At 43.1% G+C, this 26,590-nt stretch overlaps 1 protein-coding gene across 5 annotated transcripts in view; it reads left to right on the top strand.

Annotated features, from left to right (window-relative positions):
* The window catches only part of RGL1 (ral guanine nucleotide dissociation stimulator like 1), a 253,629-nt gene that overhangs the window by 202,269 nt on the left and 24,770 nt on the right, over positions 1–26,590 (top strand). For all 5 annotated transcript variants that reach the window (XM_042975485.1, XM_007096227.3, XM_042975481.1 and 2 more), the window contains 7 exons: positions 6,194–6,378; positions 9,567–9,691; positions 11,097–11,312; positions 15,067–15,170; positions 18,613–18,697; positions 23,807–23,896; positions 26,270–26,356. In XM_042975485.1, coding sequence (XP_042831419.1) covers positions 6,194–6,378; positions 9,567–9,691; positions 11,097–11,312; positions 15,067–15,170; positions 18,613–18,697; positions 23,807–23,896; positions 26,270–26,356 — 892 coding nt within the window. The remainder of the gene's footprint in view (positions 1–6,193; positions 6,379–9,566; positions 9,692–11,096; positions 11,313–15,066; positions 15,171–18,612; positions 18,698–23,806; positions 23,897–26,269; positions 26,357–26,590) is intronic.

The raw sequence follows: 26,590 nt of genomic DNA, 5'->3' as shown, positions 1-26,590 counted from the left end.
AGAGAAACACATTTTCTGTAGCCTCCTTTGTTCTTTCTCATCAGGGAAACCTTCTAGCCAGAGGTCTCAGAGGCAGCCTCTAAAGGGCAGCCTTCTCTGAAAAGGAAAATCTGCTCTGTGACTAGAACAAGGTGGAGGGGTCTAGCTCAGAGTCAGTGTCAAGGTCACTTTGCTTTCTTCCCCTGAAGGGCAAAGTGCATTGGCTCCCTCCCTCAGGGCTTTGTAGTGTCACCTGCCACATTGATCCAAAGGCCCACCCTCCCCATGGATGTTCTTACCTTTTCTTTATGCGTTAGGAAAAGATCCGGTTTTTGGAGAATATCCTAACATAGAAAAACATTTCACTGCTTTTGAAAAAATGGTCCCATATCTTATTAAGTAACAATAAATTATGATCTCAAATAGACTTCTGGGGAGAGGAAAGAACTCTAAATGGACAAAGTTATTCTTTTTGTCATAGTAATCCTATTTCTTGGCTAGGAGCTTATACATCATGGGAGAGATGACTTCATATTTTGAAAATTTCTCATTAAGCCTTTTACCAATTGTAGAATATTTTACTACCAGTGGGATTTTAATATGATTTAATACATATGCATTCAAATCCCTATATGTATTTAAATATCTGTGGTTTGAGCATACTAGCAGCCTAGACAGTCAGCCCTCTTACTGCATTGCATGCCTGAAGGTCCCCATGGTGGCCGTCAGTTCTGTACTTTTTCCTTGTACCTCTCAGCTAAGGCATCTGTCTAGTATTTTCCAACCAGGTGTTACGAAGTGTGATTTCTGTTTGGCTAAGAAATCAAATGAGTGTTCCATTCCTCCCCTCTCTTCCACAAACACTTCGAGATTAGAGAACACCCTACTAAAGAATGAATGGATTAACCAAGAAATTAAAGAGGAAGTAAAGTGCATTGAAGCCAATGAAAATGAAAACACGACAGTCCAAAACCTTTGGGATACAGCAAAGGTGGTCGTAAGAGGAAAGTATAGAGATTGCTCCAGACCTTCCTAAAGAAGGAAGAAATGTCTCAAATATACAATCGAACCTTACACCTAAAGAAGCTGGAAAAAGAACAGCAAATAAAGCCCAAAGCTAGCAGAAGAAGGGAAATAATAAAGATTAGAGCAGAAATCAATGATATTAAAAAAAAAAAAAAAAACCACAACAGTGGAACAGATCAGTGAAACCAGGAGTTGGTTCTTTGAAAGAATTGACAAAATTGATAAACCCTTAGCCAGATTTATTGAAAAGAAAAAGGAAAGGACCCAAATAAATAAAATCATGAAGGAAAGAGGAGGGATCACAACCAATAATGCAGAAATAACAATAATAAGAGAATAGTCTGAGCAGTAATACACCAACAAATTGGGCAATCTGGAAGAAATGGGTAAATTCCTAGAAACATATAAACTACCAAAAGTAAAATAGGAGGAAATAGAAAATTTGAACAGACTCATAACCAGAAATTGAATCAGGACTCAAAAATCTCCCAACAAACAAGAGTCCAGGAACCCTCTCTTCTCTTCCTATTCTTTAAATTGGTCTACTCTATATCCCTTGAAAGTGTTTTGCCCTCTCTTACCTCAGGATCTTTGCTTATGCTATTGGCCCAGAGTCTTTACTCCACTAACTCTTACCTAAGATCTCAGCTAAACATTGTTTCCTAAATCCTTCTTTGGAATCCCTCTTGTGACATTCATCACATACACAGTTTTTATGAGTATGGAAGATAAAGGGCACTCAAAAAATATTAATTTAATTAGTGAATTAATTCTCCCCAAGGGCCTGTTTCCTTAGAAGTACAAGTCTTAGAAGCTGTGTCAGTCCATTCCACACATTGATGTCTGAGCACGTCTCCCTGTTCCTTATAGACCATTGTGATAGGGTGAACAAGGTTGCCAAGAACGCCTGAGGTAGAAAAGGCAATCCTGGTTGTCCCCTCAGCTGTCAGGTTTGGGCTCCTTGCCCCATGGCCACCCACCCAGCATGCTTACTTGGGACTGAGGGGTTTTGCTCTGTAACCCATTAAAGATTACTTTGGAGAAGGAGGTCATGTACTGCCTTTCCTCCTTACTGAGTTTACATTATGTCACAATCGAAATCTTTCCGTTTGGTTTCAGAAAGTACTTCTTCAGTCTTCACAAGTCTTTCAAGAAGCATGTCTTGCAGTTTGTATTAGAGTTTGATGTCCCTGAATTGATTTGTCCTGAGGAGAATGCCTTAGGTGGTGGGCGTGTGTGTGCGTGTGTGCATGTGTGTGCGGGCCTGTGTGTGTATCTGTTTGCAATAGCAGGCCTGAAGCCACACGTGTTGTCGCACAGTTTGTATTTCATGTCATCCTTTCTGTTTGGGTGGCAGATTCTTTGAGGGATTTCCATACGTGCTGATTTTCACTGAGCCATTTTTACCTTTTTCAGTCCCTTCCTTTTGTGATTTATGGCAAGTAGTTTTAAGACGCCTAAAAGTTACATTTCTCTTTGGGTCTCTTGAAACGTCCTTCTTGACATTATGTCCTGTGAAGTCACAGCTGATCAGTGTCAGGTAGATGAAGGCAGGTATTCTATCTCTTCTCTAGGTAGGGGTCAGTGGAGTTGAGTGACTCCCCACCTCCCTTTGTTCACAGGTGGCACAGCTGGATGGGAATTGGGTTTTCCTTCTCCAGCCTTCTTTCTTGTTCTGGTACAGAACCAAGTAGCTTCTCTAGCTTAACAGTCATACCTTTCCTGTAAGTTTGTGATTTTAAATTAGATTTCCCTTCAGTATTGAGGTTTTTTACATTTTGCCCAGTAATCAGTTCTGGTTGCTATGTAAGCCAGACTTTGGGAGTGGAGCCAGGAAGGGTAAGTTGGAAAGGCATTGGCCAGTAATCCTGTTGGCTGCCATGATTTTGTGATGTTGCTTTCCTTTTTGAAATCTCAGATGTTTCACATTTTATCTGCTTTATAGTCTATCAAGAGCGGGAAGTTTTCTTCCCAGGAGTAGTAAACATAAAGCTACTGTGAGCTTCGGGCACATGTCCAGGACTTTCCAGAAAACTTCCCTTTCTGGCATGCTGATAATTGGCCTGACGATAGGAGGTCAGGGGTCTGCCCCGTGTTGTATTGTGCTGTTTGTGTGTATCTTTCCCTTCTTCTCTTCCTTCTTCCTCCTTCCCCCTTCACTCCTCTTTTCTGTGAAAATACTTTTTCTAGCCAAGTCAGGGTCTGGGTTTGTAGTAACTTCCACAGTCCTCTTAGGCTAAGCTGTGGGAAGGGCACTGTCACAAAGGGTGGAACGAATAGCTCAGCAGAGCTAGTTAAAAACGTCAGACTGAGGAGGACAGAATGTGCACCTAAAGGCGAGTCCAATCTGGATTCAGGTCCCTTTTCAGGACTCCTGCAGACCTTCCGAGGCCGCACTTTCCGTGGAAGTAAGCGCTAAATGATGTGTCCTGTAGAGATGCAGAAGTACACGGAGATGCGAACAAGGATACACCTTTTGTAATTGTTTGTGATTGTGAGAACACGAAAATAACATAAACATTTGTATACTAGTAGAAGAATCCTTCTATTAATTATGGTGTGTCCACGCAGTGGGAAACAGTAAGGTAGATCTGGAGGCAGTGAATGGAGTGGTGTCTGTTTCATACCATTCAGTGGGAACAAAAATCCATGTTGGCTGGTCTATGCACAGTATATCTATTTAAGTATATATACATATCCACTGAAAAGACTAGAAGGATATACTCCAGACTGTTAATAGGTGGTCATGGAAATGGGATTGTGGAATGGGTCACAGAAATGGAAAACGAAGGGAAGTGATATTTTGCTGTTTTCGTCTGTATACATTTGTAATATTTACTTTTTTGCAATAAATAATCAGTTTTGTAACTTGAAAACTAATACTTATGGGAGGCCAAGGAGTAAAAGTTAATATCTTTTACTATGTGTCTTTTCCCTGTGATTCTGGATTTCTGCCTGGCTTTTCTTTTAAGTTATGCAACTGAGGAGTCACTAGGGTCATTGTGTTGCTGGTCTCGTTGTTGGGTGGGTGTTCTTTTTCATTTTTATTGGTTGATGTGAATTCTCATCCCTCCATGTCTGTTTTTTCTATCAGTGTCATTGGAAGAGTATTCTCTCACCGAAATATTAAATATTAAATGAGTAGTTATACTAATCAGATCAATTCATGCTTCTTTCGAGAATTACAAAACTATATGTAGGACTCAACCTGATGAAAGCAAATGTCAGGTTGTCCTATGTTCCAGCCTGTTCCCCCACCAGTGTGCCTACCCCAGTTCTGGGCTCAGCGCTTGTCAGGGAAGAAGAGAAATTATTCATGGAAAACATCTTGTTCCTTATAAAAAGGAAGTGTTAGAATGCTACTTCATCATTTTCTTCTTCAGTTCATCATATGGTTGTGTGTGTGTGTGTGTGTGTGTGTGTGTGTGTGTGTGTGTGAAGAAAGGAGAAATAATGCAATGTGTGGGCTCTTAAAAAGTAGAAGTCCATCAATTTTGGGGGGCGTGAGTGTTTCAACATATGAATGGGGGGACACAAGCATTCATACATAACACGTGATTTTGCAGGTAAACTGAGGATTGAAGGCCCACTGAGGAGACTCCATTAATTTCATTTTGCTTATGTTTTCATTAAATCCCAGGTCCCATATTAATTTCCTCGAATCTTTTGGGAGGGAGTGAAACTTTTGTTCGGCTTTTTATTTAATCTGGACTAAAGATTTAGAGAATATTTTAATTATTTCTGTGGTTTTATGTTACCTATTTCCAACATACGCATGTAAATATTATAGTTCCAAAGGCCCTCATGTCCTTGTTAGTAAAGCAATGATATACACAGCAGTGAAAACAATTAGTAAATTTATTTTTCTTCTGTTTGCACTTCACCTCCAAAGGGTAAGCATTGAATTGGCTTTGGTTGTCCGTATGCCTGTATTGTAGTCCGGCTTCATGGTAGGAATTTGGGATGTGTGGCATTTAGTGAAAGCCCAGCCTGCAGGTTCACTACCATCCTGGTAGTCTCTTTACAGGTTGTGAACTAAGTGAACAATTTGTTTGAAGTATACTTAGATGATAATTTAAAGAGGCGCTAAGCCTTTTTTTTTTTTAATCAGCCGAAGAATTTTGGTCAGTTGTGTCGTTAGCTAAAATGAAGTATCACATCACTGTCAATAAAACATGGATTGATTAATTTATAGCCCCTGTCATCTCCAGCCATCATGAGTGCGTCCAGCCCAGCACGTCCTCTTTGAACATGAAGCGCAAAATGATAGCACTCAAAACTTTTTATCCTTTTCGCCAGTCAGCTGTTTGTCTTTTCCAGTGGATGTGGGGCTGCCCCTAACCTAAGACAGCACACGCGTGTTCTTAGTACCATGGTGGGGGTGGGGGAGGGGGTGTGCACACGTCACGGCCCTGTCTCTTTTTGTGCCCTGACCCTTGTCTTGCCTAAAATATTCTCTGCTGAACCATCAGAGGAAATCGCCTTCACAGTGGCTTTGCTTCTCAAGGTTTTGTCCCTTACCTTTCAAAGACCTACTTCTCTATTAGGTACTCTTTCTCCTACATATTCTTCTCTTATAATTTGAAAAGCAAAAGGATAATTAGGGGGGGCACATTTTTGGGGTACTTATGCTGAAACCCTGGTAATCTTTGTAAAATTAAATTAATGCTGTTATCTTTTCCAAACCTAGGCACTTCCTGTCATTAGACGGATTTCAGGCCTACTGTCAGTTATTTCCTAAAATGTTAGTACAGTTGATTTTGTGGTTTCTGATATGAGTGAATCCAGAACTGGAAACACATAATCTCCTTGTGCACAGATTGCTTTGAAGTTGCTTCAGGACTCACTAAATCTCCTTATGTGTGTCTTCCCCACCCCCCACCCCGTATGAGTTTTTCCAAAGTTTTTGGTCCTGTCTTTTTTTGGAACTTAATCAGTCTTTCCCCAGCTCTACAACCACCACTTAATAAGATAAATAATATTTATTTATTATAAAATAATAAGATAAATAAGATAAAATAATAATAATTGTCAGCTTGTCTTCAAGTGCTTTAACTTCATTGACATTGCCAGGAACTTTTGGGTGAATTCTCTGTTGACCCCTGGTTTTGTGAGGTATGGTATCCGGGTCTCGTTTTGAGTCCCCACATCCAGTTGGGTGCAGTGACTCTCCATTTCTCTTTCTCAGTGCAATCGCCTCGATCCTGAGGGCCTGGCTTGACCAGTGTGCAGAGGACTTCCGAGAACCCCCTCACTTCCCTTGCTTACAGAAACTGCTGGATTATCTCAAACGGATGATGCCAGGCTCCGATCCGGAGAGAAGAGCGCAAAATCTTCTGGAGCAGTTTCACAAGCAAGAAGTGGAAACTGACAGTGAGTACTGACTTGATTCCAGGGAACAAGTTAGATTCTGATTCTGCAGTCCCCTTGTTGAAGAAATGTTCTCCCTGTACTTGATGAATGACCTTGGTTGGTCTCACAGAGACAAGCTGCTGGGGGGATTGGTGGTGGGTAAAAATTCTAAAGTTTATCTCAGTGCTAATTACAGAGCCTAAGAGTTTTAGAGCCAAGAAGGAGATTTTTAAGACCACCTGGTGTGGCATGCTCATTATAGATAAAGAAACTGGCTCTGAGAAGTGCATTTCCTCGGGTTTCTTCTAATACCATAAAGAGGATGGTCCTCTTGATGGTCCTTTACCTTCTCTTGTCAACATGTCCCATGCTGAACTTGAATTTGCTTTTTATGATCTGCCTCATGGCTCCTCTTTCTATCTAATGGAGGAAACCCATCACAACCACCACTATTCAGCGGGCGAGGATTTAAATGCAGTTGTGCTCCAGCCCTCACAAAAGTTCGAAAAGCCCTGAAAAAGTGTTTCTCTGTCAGCTAGAAAACGTCACTGTCATTGAGCTTCTCGGATGGCCTCATCAAAGGAAGTTTCTGTGGCTGTTTTTTCCTATTGGAGGAATTGACTGCCTGTTTTCAAGGACAAAGGAAGGGCCACCGTTGCAGGTCGTGGGCAGCTTGGAAATATCAGGCTTTGAAGAAAGTCGGAAAGAGGTTAGGACAGGCTTTCAGTGTGACGATTTATCCCCCCACTGGCCTGCCGGGTGATGGTTGCCATGGCGGCTGACCCACTTGGAGCTTTTGACAGGCATTTCCCTGAAGTGACGCCCGATTTCCTCAGTGAGGGAAAGGAAACGGTTCCCCATCACCGATAAGGGAAGCTGCCTGAGTGCCAAAGAAAATAACCTTAAATTCCAAACGGTACCTGTTGAATGTTTTATGTAGGGGGATCAGAGCGGTGTGTGCCGGCAGGGGGGCGGTACAATCGCATCATTAGAAGCTGACTGCCAAGTACCCGTATCTAAGATGACTTCATCTGCCGGGAATGTTTGAATACCAGGGGCACTCCTCCAGCTGCCGGACCTCAACTCCCTTCAGGCCTCCCCGCCTGTCTTTGAGCCAGAGTGGAAAATGCTATGTTAGAGGCCAGCTCTCTCCCCACTGGGGCTGCCCCTGGCTCCGGGCCTAATTGGGGAACCGGTGGGACCAGTCGTTCATTGTTTCCGACCCAGGACTGGAAGGCAGAACTCATTTGGCAGGCTGAGGCAGGGGAGAGGGAGACTGGCAGGCTGAGGCAGGGGAGAGGGAGACTGCCTGACTTTGGAAAGGCTTTTATGCAATGCTCGAAAATGAATTTTTTTGGAGTTTGGAAAATTTTAATCAAGAAAGCTCCAAACTCTCTGTTTATTAAGCACAGCAGTCATCACGGAAAAGGAGTTTTAGGAGCTTGGTTCTCATGGGCTTATTTTGCCCAATTTCATGCTGGCAAAAGCAAAAGTTTTCCTACATTGTTTTTTAAAAGTAAAATTTTGCTTCAAGTTTTTACTTACTTACCTCTGGAAGAGAGTCAAAAGCGGAAACAGTGAAGGCATGGCCTAGGCCCCAGAGAGAAAGGACTACGTAATCTTCTCACACAGCAACATCCCAGGCACATAGAGGTTGCCGTGAGTGTTTGTCGAATGAATGAGGGGGTCTGACCTTACCACACATCCTCTTGGGCTGGCGTGGGTCAGCCTCTGCACGGCAGAGTGATTGGGATAGATTTATAGAGTAGCTAGCAAAAGGGATGAGAGGCCCATTCTGAACCTTTGCGATTTCAAATGTTTTATTCCTTTGCTGAATTGGAGAGTACCAGAGTTTTGTGGAGGCAGAGTGGTGAAATCATAGGGTTTTAGGTTTTGCTTTTTTTTTTTTTTTTTTTTTTTTAAAGCTCATGCCTGTTTGTGTTCCAGCCTTTGGAGGCAGGCATGGATCCCCTCCTACTTCTAACCCAGCCCCATTCACATGAGTCCTTTCAGCTCCAGGGGGAGGAGTCCATCCTTAAATCGAATACCTCTCAGCAGAGTCATCAAATACTCATGTGGTACTGTGACAGGGGGAGTGATGTGGGGTCCACTCTCAGCACCCCTCTCCCCTGGAAAACTAAGGAAAGGCCATCTCAACTTGATCCGAGATGCATAAAAGTCTTATTCTACAAAGGAAAAGAGAAAAAGCTTAAAATGTAAACATTCTGGGGGAGTAGTAACACACTGATTTAAATTTCCGCTAACATAGAACTGAATGCAACTAGCTTTTTTTGTTTTTGTTTTTGTTTTGTTGAGAACAGATTTAACAGGAGAGCAAGGAGTGCGAAGGGGTGGAGGTGTGGGGGATGAGGTTGGAAAACAACCTAGGACAGGTTCTGGGGAGTGGGGGCTGGGGTTCAAATGAAACTTCATCCAATTCCACACTCTTTCAAAATGGAGTCTGGAGTTCTGATCCCATGTGCTGAGTCCTTCAGCTTCTGATTTGGGATCCAAGTAGTTATTATAGTGATTTCCACACCCCCTCACTTCTTCAGTCTATGCTCTGTGTAATTTACTAATTGATAATCTTATCCAAAATAAAGCTCAGGTGAATTTAGTTTCAGGTTCTTCTGCTTCATACATAACTTTAGGTGGAAGCTGAAAGTTGCTCCAAACATCTTGAGAATTCTAAGGACTTTCTTAGAATTCTGAGGATTTCATCAGCATTTCTGACACCATATGTCCCATTCTCCTACCTGATGCCTGGCCTGCTTTCATGCCCACTCCTTCCAGGCTTCTGGTTATAAATGGCCAGTGATTACGAATTGCATAGTTGGGGCTTAAGAAGCAGTTTGATTGGTCCTTAAGCTGAGCAGAAGGTATGAGGGAGCCAAGATGAGGGAAACCCCCAGAATGTAGCCCAAGTTTGCTTCTCTAGACTTTCCTTGACCTGGCTGTGTCCCTGGCCTAGCTATCAGTGGTTTAACAAAGGGGTAACTTGAGGCCTCTGAACTTAATAAAGAATCTAAGAACAGATTAAGAAGACCTCCATTTCACTCAGATTAATTGTGCTTACTATTTTCTCCCTGTGGGTTTTCCGAAGGATTAGCCCTCTTCTTTCTCAATGAAAGAAGTTCAGTTTGACTCTACTAACAAGGTCATAAATAGTGGCACCAGGTGACTGACTTTTTTTTTCCATCTGTGAACAGATGGGTTTCCCAACACCATCTTCTTCAGCCTGGACGAGGAAGAGGAACCGGAAGGTGGAGGGCCTGCAGAATTCACGTGCTTCCCAGAAGACCTTGTGGCAGAGCAGCTGACCTACATGGATGCCGTAGGTCTTCTCTTTGTGCTTCCGATGTGCTGCTACTTAAAATGTGGGGAGTGACAGTACTGGTGGGCTGGGGAGGGCAGTGGGGTAATGTGATTTAAGTCTTTTCGAATCCCCAGGAGAGGCTATGCCTGTAAATGCGGAGTGAAGATGGGACTTGAATCAATCATCTGAATAATTCAGGCTTAAGCTCTTCTTGCAAAGCCGGGTGAAGGTGCTTTTTACTTGGCACTCGATACATGGAAGTAAGAATTCTAACTCTCAGGAAACAAAATCTGTCCTGTTCCGTGGGTATTCTCTCCCTCTAGACTCATAAATATTTCAAGATCTGAACTGTTTATTTGGAGGATTGTGAAGCGGTCAAAGTATAAATTAGGATAAAATAAGTTCACTGAATCCAAATGTGACTGTATCTGGCAGTTCATTTCCATGTGTGTCTCCTGTACTTTCCCGAAGTTTGTTAGCCGTACATATTTGATCTCATCAGTCACATGTCCTAGCTCAGTGTCAGCTGGTAAATAGACTATTATAAATTATCGTGACGGTTTAAACTCTTGTACACTTACTACTTTGAAGAAAGCAGCAAATAAAGTGACAGAGTTTCCATCTAGTGAGCATGCAAATAAAGTATCAGAAGCAAATCAGATAGTCTACGTAAAGTAAATCCCTGTGTTCTCTCTTTTATATAAACCCTTACGTGTCTTGCCTTGAATTGCCCTACAGGTGAGAATCCCGTTTAGTTGACTAATTTGGCTTTGTTTTTGTTCCACGGTTGATAGCGTAAAAGAAAGACCGGAAACTTCATTGCTTATGACTTTTAGGCAAAGGCCTGGAAACCAGGCTTTATGTTCCTCTGTCTTTATTTTACTGTGTGACGTTGGATAGTTTTTCCTTCTATTTGCTTACTTTCTTTATTTAAAACATCATGTGAAATAGTGACATTGATGACAGCATCGCATGCACTGTACTTTGGATCACTTGTCAGGTGGTCACTGGGCATCCCTATGCATTATACACAATTCACGATCGTGAGCGCCTAGAACGTACCGTGTGTATGATTTTGAGCTCAAAACCACCTCGACCACTTTTTTTTGATTAGTAGTATAGATTTTTCTCTATCCTTCAAGATAGGAAAGTCAAAATGTTGTCGGTCCCTTGAATTTTCTTTTGGCCATTGTGTTCTGTTTGTTCAGTCGAGCAGATTGAGAAAGAACATGTGGGCTTTTCTGACCAGTTAACATATTAATTATTTACTTTTGTCCATTGAAATAGACACCACGAGGCAAGTCAAGTAGAAAAGGGTTATTTGTCCATTTACAAAATACCAATTCACAGATGACCCAGACTATGTGCTTTCCCATATGAAATGTCTGTGTTGTCCTTAAACTCAGCTTCTCTTCTGTTCTAGCAACTATTCAAGAAAGTAGTGCCTCACCACTGCCTGGGCTGCATTTGGTCTCAGAGGGATAAGAAGGAAAACAAACATTTGGCTCCTACCATCCGTGCCACCATCTCTCAGTTTAACACCCTCACCAAATGTGTTGTCAGCACCATCCTGGGGGGCAGAGAACTGAAAACTCAACAGAGAGCCAAAGTCATCGAGAAGTGGATTAACATTGCTCATGTAATTATCTTTTTAAAAATATTCTTTGTATTTAGTAGATACTGGAGACGATTCCTTCTCTCCGTTTAAATGGGTCTATCCATTTGGCTGAAAGGCAATCAAACAACATATGTGAGGACCCCCTGGGTTTTTGTTGCTGTTATTCTTCTTCCAAAGTAAGAAAAAATGGTCTTTCTTAAATAGGAGCTTATTTTTCCTCTTTATTTTTTTAAAATTTTTAAAATATTTATTTATTTTTGAGAGGCAGCGTGTGGGGAGGGGGAGGGGCAGAGAGAGAGGAGACGCAGAATCTGAAGCAGGCTCCTATGCGGGGCTCGAACCCACAAACCGTGAGATCATGACCTGAGCCGAAGCCGGACACTTAACCCACTAAGCCACCCAGGTGCTCCTACTTTTCCTCTTTATAGAAAATCGGTCCCTTGCTCACTTCTTTCAGCTCATGGGCCTGCACACTGCTGCATCTCTAGGGTGACATATGCCTGCTTTTCCCCTTATAGTCACCAACTGAGTGTCAGTTCTGCCCCGTGTTCAGTAAATACAACCTGATGGTCTAAGTGCCAAACTGACTACTCTTCACCGCAGAATGATGACCTACCTAGGCACCCTTCCAGCACCCGGAAACATTATGTCTTCTGCAGACTTGAAGAGCCAGTACCTTCTCAGAATCCTGAATCTCTTTCCTGAAGGACTGAGGTGCCCAGATTTCACATTCATCTGGGGCTTTTCTGAGGACCTTCTATCTGAAGGTAGAAGGGCAGAGTTTATTCCTAGGTCTGAATTACATTCTGCTGAGTGTCAGTCTGGGCTCTGGGTCAGCTGCTTACATACTGCATGACCTTCGCTGATCAGTATCTTCACGACTGTGGAAACGTGAACAGTATTCAGTCAGTTGGTCACCAGACATTTCATGCGCTCCTAAATGCACATAAGCTACAAGATTATGTAATTTGGGGACATTGTGAGGATAGGCACAATTAATGTAATCTTACAGGAGCCTGTAGTCACACAAGGAAGCCAAGATACTCTGAGATATACTGGGATGATCTCAGCTGAGGCAGAAGAGGAGCGGGGCCCTCCGAGATAAGCTGCAGTGGTGGAGGAGGGAGAAACCACTTCTGGGGGGATTGAGGAGGGCTTCATGGATAGGATGACTTTTGGACTTAGCTTTAATACTAGATAGAATTTTTGGTATTTGAAGATTGAGTTAGATTTTTTTTTCCTAGACAGAAGAAATTACATCAGCAAAAGCTATGTAATTAACAACAACTTTGAAAAATAATTATTATGTAAATATCTTATTAGTCCATGTTCTGGGTTATGTGAGTCAACCCTCAACCAAAACCCATTTTGCTTTCTATCCTAATATACTTTTTTCATTAAGCCCTCCTGTTTAGGGCATAATGCTTACATTTTCACACCCACACACTCTCTCTCTCTCTCTCTTTGTATTTTACATTCTCTTTGTTGTCTTTGATCAAGGAGCAGGGCCATAATTGTGCTAGAGGATTTGCCTTATTTTGAATTTTTAGGTGCTCGGTTACCACAGACTTTTTAGTATATGAAAAAAGTAAGAGAACAGTGTCTTACAACTTAGATTTCTCCTATTCTGAATTGAGCTAATTTCTCAAGAGCTATAAAAAGAATTTCTGATAGAGTGGAATAAAGCATGGAATTTCTGCCTTCTCAGAATGAGAAGAAAATATTTTTGTTTTGGCCATAAATGCCATATCTTTTAATCCATTCAACTACTTAGAAAGTCTATAGCAAGAATATAGCATCTGTGTGTATGACAGTGTGGCTCAAACAATGACTTTTGGTCCAAATTAAATATAAATTGTGCACATATGTGTTAATAAGAAATGCAAGTTGAACAATTTGAGGTATATTCCAAATCCCATAACACATATTTAAAAGCCAGGGGTCTTTGTTCTTGGTGGTGTAGTTTCCTAATATTGAGCACGTTGTGTCCCTTGAAATTGTGTGGAGTAATTTAATAAAATAATGAAACTCATAGGTGGTTTCCTGCCAAGATTTATTTTACTTTTCTTGCATTAATCATACTCAGTTTCTATTGAGAGGATATTTGAAAAAACGATAATAATTTTACACACAGAAAATATTTGTGACCTGATGCGATTATATTTTCTTGGGCTGGCCTTGCTGCTGTGTTTTCTTTTTACTTTTGCACCACGTCTCCTGGAAGATACCTCCCTTTCTAGAAACGGGGCCAAATGTCTTTTGTACTCCTTTAAAACCCTTAGCTTAAGCCTCTTTCTGAATAATGTGTTCCATATGTTTATTACAATTTGCATGAAATATCTGTGCCTGAGTTCCTTTATTTATTGCAAGTTTCTTGATTTTTGGAGCATGACTTTTGGATTCTGAACCTTTGTTGAACCATGCTCTCATGGGTTTGGGTTTCCAGACTGACTGTAATTCAGAGTGTGCTCTCTCTGTCTCTCTCTCTCTCTCTCTCTTTCTTTCTTTCTCTTTCTCTTTCTTTCTTTTCAAATAAGGGGAAGGCATTGAGACATTTAAAAAGAGTGGGCATGACTTTTGTAAAATACTTTGGTCTATACTCTAAGGAAATAATGTTTGGAGGTTTGTTTGTTGGGCATAGTTTTAAGTAGCCGGATTTTGACAAGCTAAGTTAGAGAATGCTGTTTTCCTTCCTATTCGGGATTAGCATTACTTCATGAATTGACCTTCTAAGCAATGTGCAGTTCTGCCCAACCATTTTGGAATTTCTTGCTTCAGATGTTCTGCACAAAGCCAACCCCGTGCCCACACGGTGTACTCAATTGTAAACAGTGGATAGACTACACTCCCAAATGCCTGCATATGAAACATCTCCTTTGACATAAGACATAATCCACTCTCCCCATGGTGCCAAGAATGGGACTCTCTCCCTCCCTCACTGTTTTGCTGTCCCCGCCATTCATGCTGCAGGACTTTGACTCCAGGGTCACTGGCTGCCGAGGCTATCCACTCCGTGCGGTAGCTTAAGTTTCAGGATCAGAGAGCCTTTCTCTTTACCCAGAAAATGACATCCAGACTATTTCCTGTCCTCCTTGATTTTGTTCTAAAATGCTGCCAAAATGGATTTCATTTTAAAAGCTCTGGCTTATTTTGGAAACAGCGAAGTACCAAGGTGTTTCTGAATGTTTATGACTGTGGCACAGGCCAATTTGAAACGAAATGCGTGTGTATAAAAATATTCCCTTTTGGCTAAGAGCATGAAAGCCAAAGTTCAACTTGTGGTGAATGTTTATTGCCAAGTTATATACACCTCTCTGGGCAAGGGTTGGTCATGAGATGTTCGATACCATCTGACCTCCCGGTGGCCGCTGCCCGGCTCACACTGTGGGTCTAAAGGATATAGTGACCTTTCATGTGTGTTTTTAGGGCATCTGTGTGCTTTCAGCAGAAGAAAGTTTGCTTTCCCTAGCATAGCCTTGCAGACTCACCTCCGTTCGTGTTTTTACGAGGAAAGCTGGAAACCATAAAACTATAACAACAACGCAAAAAATATATTAAAGGGAGAAAAACAAGCATACAGTGCCAAAACCTATAAAGTGTTTCGGTGACTGGGGTGGGAGTAAGGAGCTGCTTTTTGATGTTGAGTATTTATACAGCTGCCTATTTAGTGGTAAGAATTCATAGCAGCTGTGATACCTCTAAAACAGGAAACCACCAACTCGCAGTATTATTGATATTTAAAATGCCTTTTATGTTTTAATCACCCTCCATACAGGAATGTAGAATCCTGAAGAATTTTTCTTCCTTGAGGGCCATCATTTCGGCACTGCAGTCCAATTCCATCTATAGGTTAAAAAAGACCTGGGCCGTCGTCCCAAAGTAAGTTCCCAAGTGTCCACTCTGCTTTCTTTGGCTGGGGTGACTTAGTCACTGTGTAAATGGTATGGGTCCTTGCCTTCAAAGCCCATATTCTGTAACTAGAGAAACGTATTTGAAAGCCTCTGTGTGTCCCAGGCAGGGTGCACTTGACACATAAACATTAATGAGTTTTTAGGCAGAGAAGTCAGACTCATCTGCGAAGTGCACCAACATCAAGAGTATTGGCTTTGGGATGATTTGAAGGATGTGCTTGTCATCTAGAGTCTGAGGGGGAAGGGTGTGGAGTGATGAAGTTACAGCAGTGCGGCCATTCCTTCTGGTTATTTCTCAGCCACGCTCCAAAGCCCTAAGCTGTTCCAAGATGTGAGGGAGCATGCGTGTAGATAGGACGCTAGCTCTTGCTGTTTAGCAAGAATCTAATTGCTTAACTTCTGTTTCAGCATGTTAAACGCTATCTTTTTTGTTTTTTGTTTTTAATTTTTTTTAACGTTTGTTTATTTTTGAGACAGGGAGAGACAGCATGAACAGGGGAGGGTCAGAGAGAGAGGGATACACAGAATCTGAAACAGGCTCCAGGCTCTGAGCTGTCAGCACAGAGCCTGACGCGGGACTCGAACTCACGGACCGCGAGATCATGACCTGAGCCGAAGTCGGACGCTTAACCGACTGAGCCACCCAGGCGCCCCGAGTTAAACGCTATCTTAGTGATATTAAAAATCCCTAAATGTTCCTGCCTAGGGACCTGACTAACATTATTAACTGGCCACGTTTTATATTGTTTTTCTTCATATTTCTTGGTGTAACCTTTGGGACAATGAACGATATAATGTCCTTATTGTTTCGCCATCTTCATTCCCCTATTTCCAGAGCTTCCCCTGGAGACCAGAGAACTTTTTGCAAAGGAGGGAAAGGTGAAGGAGGAGGCAGCTCCGGTTCCCTATCCACACAGCTTTAGAAGCTGGGGAATATGTCATGGCTACAAACGAGGCCAATTACATTCAACAGGTCTACCTAGGTTTGAACTAATCAAGAAGGAAGGCATATCAGGAAAGAATGTGTAAACTGTTTACAGTCTATACTGTATGTAGTATGGTCGGTTGCAGCCAAGAGAGGGGCCAGCTGGCTTCCCAGGCAGGCCTGCCCCTGTGGAATTGGTGGGTTTGGTGCTTAAGAGTGGAAAGTCTAGGTACTCGGTTTCATGAGTTCACTCAGAGCTGATTAAGCCCTAAGGGACTGACACTATCCAAACTTGCAAGAAACCCAGATAGGTAAACCAGAATTTCATAAATTTTTGCTGAAAAATGAGTGCTTACCAGTGGGCTCATATTCTCAGTCAGAGGAGAGTCTACTTGGGGGAAGTCAAATTACTTATGAAATAAATCTTTGATGAGCCAGCAGAAAAAATTGAAGTGGGTGGTTGTAATGCCTGGTTCAGAGCCGTAGAAGCCACAGCCACTTGGAGACTCCAGAGCTCCTTCTCTGTTTATAATACTGTTATCTACCAGAAGAAAACCTGGCAGATAGGCTTTTCAAAGTCCAATGCAATGTTTTTGATTACCACTTATTTCTTGGTTCTTTCTCTTCTTCATTACTTTGATTAGCCAAGCTGACTCTGTAGGTGAAAGATTAGTTAATTGGTTTTCCTTTGCATATAAATCTTATGAAAGATATGGGCATTATAAAGTCATTAGATGACAGGCGTTCGTAAAATACAATGGGAAAATCAGATGCATGCAGAGTCCTCATGTTCAATAGCCCCAGAGCCCTCTCCTTGCCCTCATCACCGTTCCCTTACTGTGGTGTCAAACACAAAACCAGAGGGACGGTCAGGTGCTAAAATACCACCTGTGCCTGGTTGCAGTCTTCTGTGATTGCAGTGAAAGGTGATCCTATCTTTCTTTGGTAGTTGATAAATAGCACGCTGTGGAAAGTCACTTAGCCAAAAGTTCCTGCACAGCAAATTTGAGGCTAAAACACAAGTAAAAAAGTTAGTGGAGCTGGAGCTTAATCTCTTGGTTACCATATGAGAAGGTTCATTCTTTCAGTTGGCTTTGTAAACTATTTCACCACAAAACAAACCTCAAAGCCACATTCTGGCTTGGTTGGGTGGGTGTCTGGTTTGTTTCTTGGTTGGTTCATGTTTTAGTGGGGATGCTACAGTAGTGTCACAGTTTCTAGAGAAGACACTTTCATACCAGCTTTCCATGTTTTTCATTGCTAAATTCAAGGGACAGGGTTAAGATACCTTATTTGGTTATCACTTTCCCTATAATCCTTTATGCTAATAACTTTCAGTGGACAGAAAAGATGTCTGTTTATTTCTGTTTATGTAGGCCCACATGTAATTAAGTTCTTAATTATTTTTTCCAAAATGTAAATAGCTTTACTGGTTTTCTTTATTATAACAGTGATATTACACTCATTGTAAAACAAATAAGTTAATGGTGGCTTTCTCATGATAATGAAATGCTACATATAGAGTGATATTGCCCCGTTAATTCTTTGCCTTCAGAGCCCTCCACTTACTAACCCTGGAGGGGTGCAGAGTAAAGCATGAGGCCCGTGGACATGTAGTAGACTGGCAGAGGCAGAGTAGACACTTTGCATATGTGATCCTGCTGACTTCACAGCAGTCTTTCAGAGGGATTCCTAGAATTTTCAGTGTATAGGTAAGAAAGTGGAAGCCTAAGCAAGTTAAGCGAATTGCCCACAATCACTTGGGGAGTGAGTGGCAGAGCGGGGATTTGAACCCACTCCCCTGACCACAGCCTGTTCTGCTTCCATCTGTTATGACTCTGAGATGAGAGCACCAGGCTGTGATTCGGGAAATTTAGTCTCAACACTTAGCAATGGCAACGTGGACAAGTCCCTGACCTTGGCCAACATGATTTCTCAGGTCCTGCGGGGCTCTGTGTGTATTCTGAGACAAAATTTTTTTAAAAAATTGTTTTTTAAGTTTATTTATTTATTTTGAAAGGAGAGAGAATTGGAGGCAGAGAATCCCAAGCAGGCTCGGTGCTGTCAGCACAGAGTACAGTGTGGGGCTCGAGCTCACCAACCTTGAAATCATGACCTGAGCTGAAATCAAGAGCCAGATACTTAACTGACTGAGCCACCCAGGTGCCCGAGACTTTTTTTTTTAAAGAACATGTCCCAGTGGAACAACTTGATACCCCAATTTAACGATCTTTTTTTATGATTATAATGTACATGGTTAGAAAAATCCGTTTCTTCACATAGGTGACCGTGTCTACCTTAAAAAAAAAAAAAAAAACACCCTGCATGAACAAAGCCATTGGCTTCATCTGCGCTCACATCCCTCACTGATCCTGAGATCAGTGTGATCCCTCTGGAGCCATAGGTAACTGAGAGCAGCAGGGCCCAAGGTGTGGGACTTTCACTGACTCTTTATTTGTGAATATTTTCTTAACCCCTCTCACAGGGACCGGATGCTGATGTTTGAAGAGCTTTCAGATATCTTCTCTGACCATAATAACCATTTGACCAGCCGGGAACTCCTAATGAAGGTGGGTCTCTAGGTGGAAGTGCTGGGTCACATTGTCTCCAGCTCTGGAATCCCTTCAAGGCGGGAGTGGCTTGAGGGCTCCTTACATTCCTACAGTCCCAGGAGAAAGCCTGAAGGGACTAGAAGGCAGAAATTTTGTGGGTTTTTTTGGTGCCCAATCTAAGGAGCTTGGGGCTGAGAAAACTGAAAGTCCAGTCCTTGGCTTCCCGGTTACACAACCAGATTGTGAAACTTGTCCTCCAGTGTGTATCTATTCGAGCTGCTCTGCAGATAGGTGGGTGAGAGGCCCTGGAGTATCCCTTCTCAGCAAAACATCTTCTAGAATGACAGAGACCAAGCCTGCAATTCCACATCCTTTATCTGGACTAAATTGCACAGTCTGTCAGCAGTATTTATTGAACGCCAAGTGAGTGCTGACTTCTGAACTACAGGCAGATAAAAGTGTAGCTTGGTTTATTTTATTTCTCCAGACATTTGTTGAGTGTCCAATATTCATAAAACATTGGAGCAGCCTCTAGGAATATGAAGGTGACCAACACAGACCCTGTTTTCAAGAATTCATCCTCTGGGTGGTGGATGTTGGCACTAAACAAGAACAGTCAAGTAAAGGTACAAATAACAGGTTGTGAAGGATCATCAGAAGGGAACATAGGCCAGATCCTATCTTCACAGCCTTTCTAGAAATTTACTGTGGATAAAAATCTACAGTAGATTGTATCATCCTTGTTTTGCAGATAGCCAAGACTCAGAGAGGTAAATAATACCTCTTAAATCACACACCTGGTAGCTGGTGGAGCTAGAATGTGAACCCTGCCTAGTGAGACTCTAAAACCTGTGTTTTTATCACTTAGCCATAAAATTGTAAATTCCTACCACTTAGGAGTAGGGGATAGGGTAGATCAGAGAAAACTTCACAGAGAAGATAAATTAGTCATTGAACAACTGTTAACTGAACATTCATTATATACTAGGCATCGCATTGAAGGCAGTCTCTGATCTTAAAGAGATTACAGTCTCATGGTGGAGGCAGAGAAGTAGACAATTATAAAATCGTATAACATGCATTACCATAGGGGGAAGCTGTGAACTGGGCGATTAGAGGATATGATCCTTGTCCTTGGTCTCTTTTTCTGTAAATTGGAGACAATAAGAGTATTTAGTCCACTGACATCATAGAATTGTTTTTGAAGATTCACTAAGAGAAAATATTTGAAAGCACTATGCAAATGTGTTTTTAGTATTTGGCGTGCTCTGTGCACAATATGAAGCCAAAGTATGCCTAACAAATGAACGCGAATGAAGTACGTGCTACACGTGCAAGCTTAGAGCAGACACGTGGAGTAGGGATGCAAGTCTAGCGGAGGTGGGGTTGCTGAGAAGAGGCATCCAGTTGATGACTGTTAACATTAGTCATTCCTATAAGGGCGTCTGTTAGACTGTTGTCCTTCTAAGTGCTACTCCTCCTTCAGGTCTCACTGTGGACTCTGCTGGGTACTCAGACTGTCTCCCTGCCAGTCTGAAAGCCTCTTGCAGGCAGGGACTGGGTTTGTTTTTTCACTGTTACATCCCTAATGCCTAACACAGTGACTGGCATGCCGCAAGTGTTCAGAAACTACATTCACCTGCATGAGTTGGTGGGCCTTATGAGTCACATGACTTTAAGAACCCGCCCACTCTTAGCCCTTCTTGGAGTAGGTGATATGAGCAAGGCAGTTTCTGCTGATGCTGACTCTGGATTTGGCCTACCTGATTAACTGCACACTAAACAGTGCTTGCTGAGATCGTGTTACTCCCTGCTTCACATCCCCCTGGATTTGCAGACTTTAGATGGAAACTCATCTGGCTGGAAGGAGATGGCTTAGTGGTCTCCCTGTCAGTAATACACAGCTAGACTAACTGGAGCCACATATTCAAATCCCAATAGCTCTGAGTCATCCTTCCAATGTAGATAAATTGAACGCTGTGCAGCTGGTTGCCTAGTGGTAGTCTTCTGGCTGAAACCTTAGAAGCAAAGCTATGTGTAGACATTAAAGGTCCTGTAAACTTTCTTAAATGTAGAACTTTACCCTAGTGCTCTTAGTTAAATTTCTTATACATGGCTCAGATCCCAAGGAAATGAAAAACTTGGCTATGAATTCATGTGGTCTGTGCATTATCATTAACGATAGTGTAATGTTCTGGCCAGGCCATATGTGTATGTAGGTCCTTTTCCAGTCACCTTTGTTGATCATTCTTCATATGAAGTCTATAATTTGAGTGTTAATTCTCAGCACAGTTGTTAAAAAAAATGAAATCAAGGTACTTGGGTTCTCAAAAGAACCACTGAGAAAAACTGCTGGCCTCTGTTTCTAATATGATTTACAGTTGGGTAATCTTAGTCTTAAAGACCTGTCTTCTCTTCTGCTTCTGGGTGGACGTCATGGTCCACCTCTGTGCTGTTATGGCTGAGGTATCATAATAATTAGCAAAAAGCTAAGGTTTTCATTGTAATTGTTGGAAAAAGTGTTTTTATTTTTCTCAAAGGTTATCTTTTTTTTTAAGTTTATTTATTTATTTTAAGAGAGAGAGTGTGAATAGGGAAGAGGCGGGGGGGGGGGTGCGGGGGAGAGAGAATCCCAAGCAGGCCCTGCACTGTCAGCACAGAGCCAGATGTGTGGCTCGATGCGGGGCTTGAACTCATGAACCGTGAGATCATGACCTGAGCCGAAATCAAGAGTCGGATGCTTAATTGACTGAGTCACCCAGGCACCCCTCAAAAATTACCTTAAACCTGTTATCACCTTATGATTTCTGGAACTTCGATAACTCTGAGCAGATAAATTGTAGAGTCCGTGAATTTTAAAGCAGTAGGAAAGCAGAATGCCACCAAATCATCCTGGATCTTGGGAATCTTGGTGAGAACTCTCCCTGGTTGAACTGATATAAACAACCACGAGAAAGGCCTAGGAATTTGGCTGTGGTAGAGATGGATATGTAGTGAAGTTCCAAAACATACTGAAGTCAGGGTTGGAGCAGCGGCTGTTAGGACTGGGAAGGCCCTTTCAGGTAGTTACCATTAATTTCTGGGCTACCACGTAAGCAATACTGATTGAGAAGAATCCAGTGCCTGTGGAACAGCCTGGTAGAAGAGACCCCTCTGAGGCCCGGGAACAGGATGGCTGAGGGCAGCCGATCTCTGTCAAAGATAGAGGTAGAGAGAAGGTGGGACTCAGGTGAGAAATTTTCACTGGAGAGGGAGGGGAAGGGGAAAGAGAGAGAGGTGGAGGAGGACAGATACCAAACAGAGAGGGAGGGAATGTAAGAAGGAAGAAGGAGGTTGATGGAGAAAGAAAGAGAGATCTGGAATTCATCCCAACATGGGCAGTCATTAAGGGTAACATTTCCAAAGACATGAATGTAGTGCAAAACAAGAAGGTGACTTTGGCAGAACGAAGAGGCACTAAGAGCCTGAGCATGGCCGGCAGAGGAGCCTAAGGAGCCAGAGTGAGGCCATCAGCAAACCTGTGAAAAGTTCCAGGGAGTTTCAAGGGATTGGTGGTGTAAGAGCTGCGGAGCGAAGGATTTGGGGCAAAGAAGGAGAAAACTGACACCGTTTGAGGTGCAAGTGTAGGTGTTCAATTGGCGCCTCATCTGGGAGAGCTGGCACCAGTCGGTCTCTTGAGTTACCCAGCCGGGAGTGGAATCTCACTGTCGAGAAACGCGAGGTCATGAAATGAGCAAGCCTGTCCTGAGCGCTCTTCCCTTCTCTCTGCTATTCTGTGGCTCTCAGGAGCCTTTTAACCTGTCAGAAATCCTTCTTAAGAGTTTTAGATATATCTTCAATAATTTCTGCACACAATTGACAAACTGGAAGGGAACCAGAGGGACTCACACAGGAAAGGGACACTTACCTTCAAGTCAGACAGAAATGATTTCTCACTCCAAGCAAATTCTTCAGAAGACGGGAGGGCTCACTCATCACCACCTAGCATGGGAAATGGCACATTTTAGGCCGCTTTCATTCATTCCCCAGGATAAAATTCTTAAGTAGGAGTTCGTTAAATGATACCGCTCCTCATTATTATTTGTCATAGGGAGAATTGCAATAGATCATGAGTCACTGCAGGTTCTGGACCCAGGTTAAGGCAGGTGAATGATAGAGGCCATTGGTGCCTCGCTGACATCGGAGAGGCCAAGTCACTGCAAAAGATGCTTTTGCAGCATGTGGCAGGGAAAGGTCACATGCTGTGGTGATATTATAAACCCCAGGAAGACTGACCGAGGAAAAGCTACTGTAGAGCTTATACCCAACTGAATTGTGAAATTTGCCCCCCATTCATACAGTTCCTGGAAAATGAGAACTTAACAAGACCTTGAAACCACAAAACCAAAACACTGTGTTCAGTCAGCAAACTGGAGTTTAGTCACTAATGTGGAAGAGTTTGTTGTAACAACAGACAGGAGGAGAGAAAGGGTAGCCGTCCGTCCTCAGGCGCCAGGAGGAAGGATTGACTTGTAAGAGTTCCAAACCTGAGGAGCAACTTGCGAGGATGGATTGGCCGAGAAAAATGGGGGAAAAAATGTGTGAAGGTCTGGCTTTCATAGGTTAGTGCCGCACCATGATACTGGACTTCCTCAGAAAACTTCCGGTACAAAAGTTTCCTTTAGCTAAGAAATACCACAGAAATCATCCCTTTTCTTTCACAGAATGCTGGCACATGTATTTCAGGCCCAGATCAAGAAATCACAAAATGTACTGAGGAAGCGATCTTCATTTCCAGGACATGTGATTACTCTGAGTGAAATTCAGGATATGTAAAAATTGTCTCCCGTTTGGGAATTGCCTGCCTTCTATTGACCATTGATGTTATCCCCGAAATCAGGGTTCTTCTTACAAAGCAGGGGGAACACAGGATAATCGGAGGCCAGCAGACCTTACTGCAATTAGACCACTTGCAACAAGCCAGCCAAACATTTCTATAAATTCAGCCCAGAGCCTGCTGGAGGCCTCTTCATTTTGTGTGGCACCGGGTGGCTGTGCAGAGGTTCTGTACCGGAAGCTAGAGGCCCCTATGTTTCTTCCTAGTGGCCTTCTCCATCACTCTCCTCTGTGTGTGCTTCTGTGTCGTAGGAAGGAACCTCAAAATTTGCAAACCTGGACAGCAGTGTGAAAGAAAACCAGAAGCGGACTCAGAGGAGGCTTCAGCTCCAGAAGGACATGGTACGTATGGCCCCCGGTCTTCCCCGAGGGTCCATCAGAAGGCAGCCCTATGTGGGCGGTGGGGCTCCTGCCTGGCACCCCGTCTACAGGATGCCCCTGCTTTCAAGAACGGTCTCCAACCTCTCAGCAACCCTGGGAGGTCTGTAGCAGAGACATTGTCACTCCCGCTCCCATGTGACCCAGTGGCAAATAAACACTGAGAGTCACAAATCTGAGCGTTCTCTGGAGCGTTTGTTCTTCTAGAGGTAAGGCAGAGTCTGCCGCGGGTAGGCTCCCTTCCCTCTTGCTGGCTTCCTCCATCCACTTCTGCCCTTGGAAGCTGCTGCTACCTTGGCCTTGAGACCTCCTGGGCTTCAGTTCCCCAACAGGAATGCCTGCTCTAGTCAACTTTGGACACACGGTGACCCAGGACGTGGGTGCTGAGGAAAGTGTCTGCTCCCAGGAGGACTTGGTCCTCATACTGGCAGATCTTTTCGTTTGTTCGAAACCCTCTCCATTTTCCACTTTCCATACTAATCCCAAGGACTAACCAGACCTTTTTTTCCCCTAGTTTTTCAGTACTGAAAGGAGTACCATACCTTCCTCCTTAAGACTGAGAGATAGTTACCATCTTTAGCCTTATTTTAAAAACTCTTCTTTTAGCATGGAAGGGGAAAACCAGAGAGAGGAGATGAAAGACTGACAACCTTTCTCCTCTTCGGAAGGTTGGACATAAATCAGAAACGTTGAGTTTGAATGATAGGACTCTTCTGTAACATAAAGCCGGTAAAACATTTCACAGCATTTCAGACTTTTTTTTGGTTGTCCAAAGATAAGTTAAAAATAGCTATTAAAAAATTATTTTAGTTCAGGCTGAGACCTTGTGCTCCTAACAGGGAAGGACAAAACTGCCTCTGAGAATGAGTCCTCAAGGTGAACCTCTGCCGGAAGTTCTGGCCAAGAACTCCTACTTAGAGTTTTATCCTTCTGTGAACACTCTCGAACATACTTGTATGATCTCCTAGCCAGCCTCACATGGAGCAGCCTGGTCTTGCCCTGGCTGAGACCTTGTTTTCTTTCAGAACTTCCATATGTGCCTGAATGATGTGAGGAGAAGGCATCCATGCAAGCCCCTTTTTATTTTCTCTCCAGAATGGTTAGTGCCTCAGTGGCTTTAGGGAGAATTGACATGATATCAAAGGAAATTTGGTGACATCAATACTGTGTACACCTGCCGTCACAGTGATTCTACCTTCATTTCCAAGGGACAATTTTTTTTTAAGTGAACTTTTTATTATGGAGTTTACAGAAAAGTTCCAGAGAATGCATAGAGTTTCTGTGAAGCCCTCACTCCGTTTCCCCGATTGTTAACACCCTCTCTCGCTGTGGCACATCTGTCGACACTAAGGCACTAACACCTGCATGCTACTGTGAACTAAAATCCAGACTCTGTTCGGGCTTCACCACTTTTGCGTTGGTATGCTCTTTCTGCTCCGGGAGCCTGGCCAGGGAACCACACCGCGTTTAGCAGTCCTGTCTCCCCAGTCTGCTCTGCTCTGTGATAGTTTCTCGTGACCTTGACAGTCTTAGGGAATACTGTCTTGTTATCCTTAGGATGGCCCACGGTAAGAGTGTGTCTGTGCTGTTTTCTAGTGAATATGCTGAGGTTATGGGTTTGGGCGAGGACTATCACAGAAGTAAAGTGCCATTCTCATCACATCCTATCAAGGAGTGTGTGACGTGTGGTGTCGTCGGTGATGTTCGCCTTAGTCACTTGGTTAAAGTAGTATTTTGCCAGATTTTCCACTTCGAAGTTATTATTTTTCCCTGTGCCACCTCTGTACTTTGGAAGTGAGCCACAAAGTCTAGCCCAAGAGATCATTTTAATAGTGACACTCCACCTTCTTGTGGCATCCAGTCTCCTTCAGTGTATGGCGTTCCACTCCTACCGATGGTGAGACCATTCCAAACCACCAGGAGTATCCACACACTCTTAAAGAGAAAAGGCATCCCTTGAACAGCGTGCACACAATATGAATCCTTCCGTGAACACCCTCGAACGTACTTGTATGATCTCCTGGCTGTAAGGCTTGTTTTCATAACTTTGAAAGTTAGAGATTGGGTGATAGAATGCCTGTCTTTTTTAGAAGTTTTAAAAACTTCATTCACGGAGGTTAGCCCTAATGGCCCCAAGTCAGGTCTTGAATGGACTGTAACTTTTCTCCAGATGTTGTCAAAGCCCACCTGGCCATTCAGAGACTGCTGCTTTCATCTATGAACGGTCACTTGCCCCATTCGGCCAACAATAGGCTCATTCACTTCCGCGCGGAGGCTGTTGAAACCCTTCAACTTTTCAGTCACGACAAAGACCATTTTGGTGTGCTTGCTCTTCAGGGCGTGATGCAGGGAACTGTGCCCTACCTGGGCACCTTCCTGACCGACCTCACCATGCTTGACACTGCTCTTCAGGACTACATTGAGGTGAGTCGTGTGCACCTGGTGACTCAGATACCCAAGAGAGAAATTCACTTAATTGGTGTCTGTTGAGGGCCTATTATGTATCTGGCACGGTGTTCAGTACCACGAGGAATACAAAGAAGAGTAAGTGGCCCACAGTTCAGTGCGAGCTCTACATCGAAGCAGGCAGTGACTGTGGAAGTAGTAAGATTTCCGACAGAAATGCAGTGAGAGAAGAAAACAGGCCACCATCAGTTC

This window comes from Panthera tigris, chromosome F3 (genome assembly GCF_018350195.1).
Source record: "Panthera tigris isolate Pti1 chromosome F3, P.tigris_Pti1_mat1.1, whole genome shotgun sequence".
NCBI classification, from domain to species: Eukaryota; Metazoa; Chordata; class Mammalia; order Carnivora; family Felidae; genus Panthera; species Panthera tigris.
This window is presented reverse-complemented; position numbering and strand designations above follow the sequence as displayed.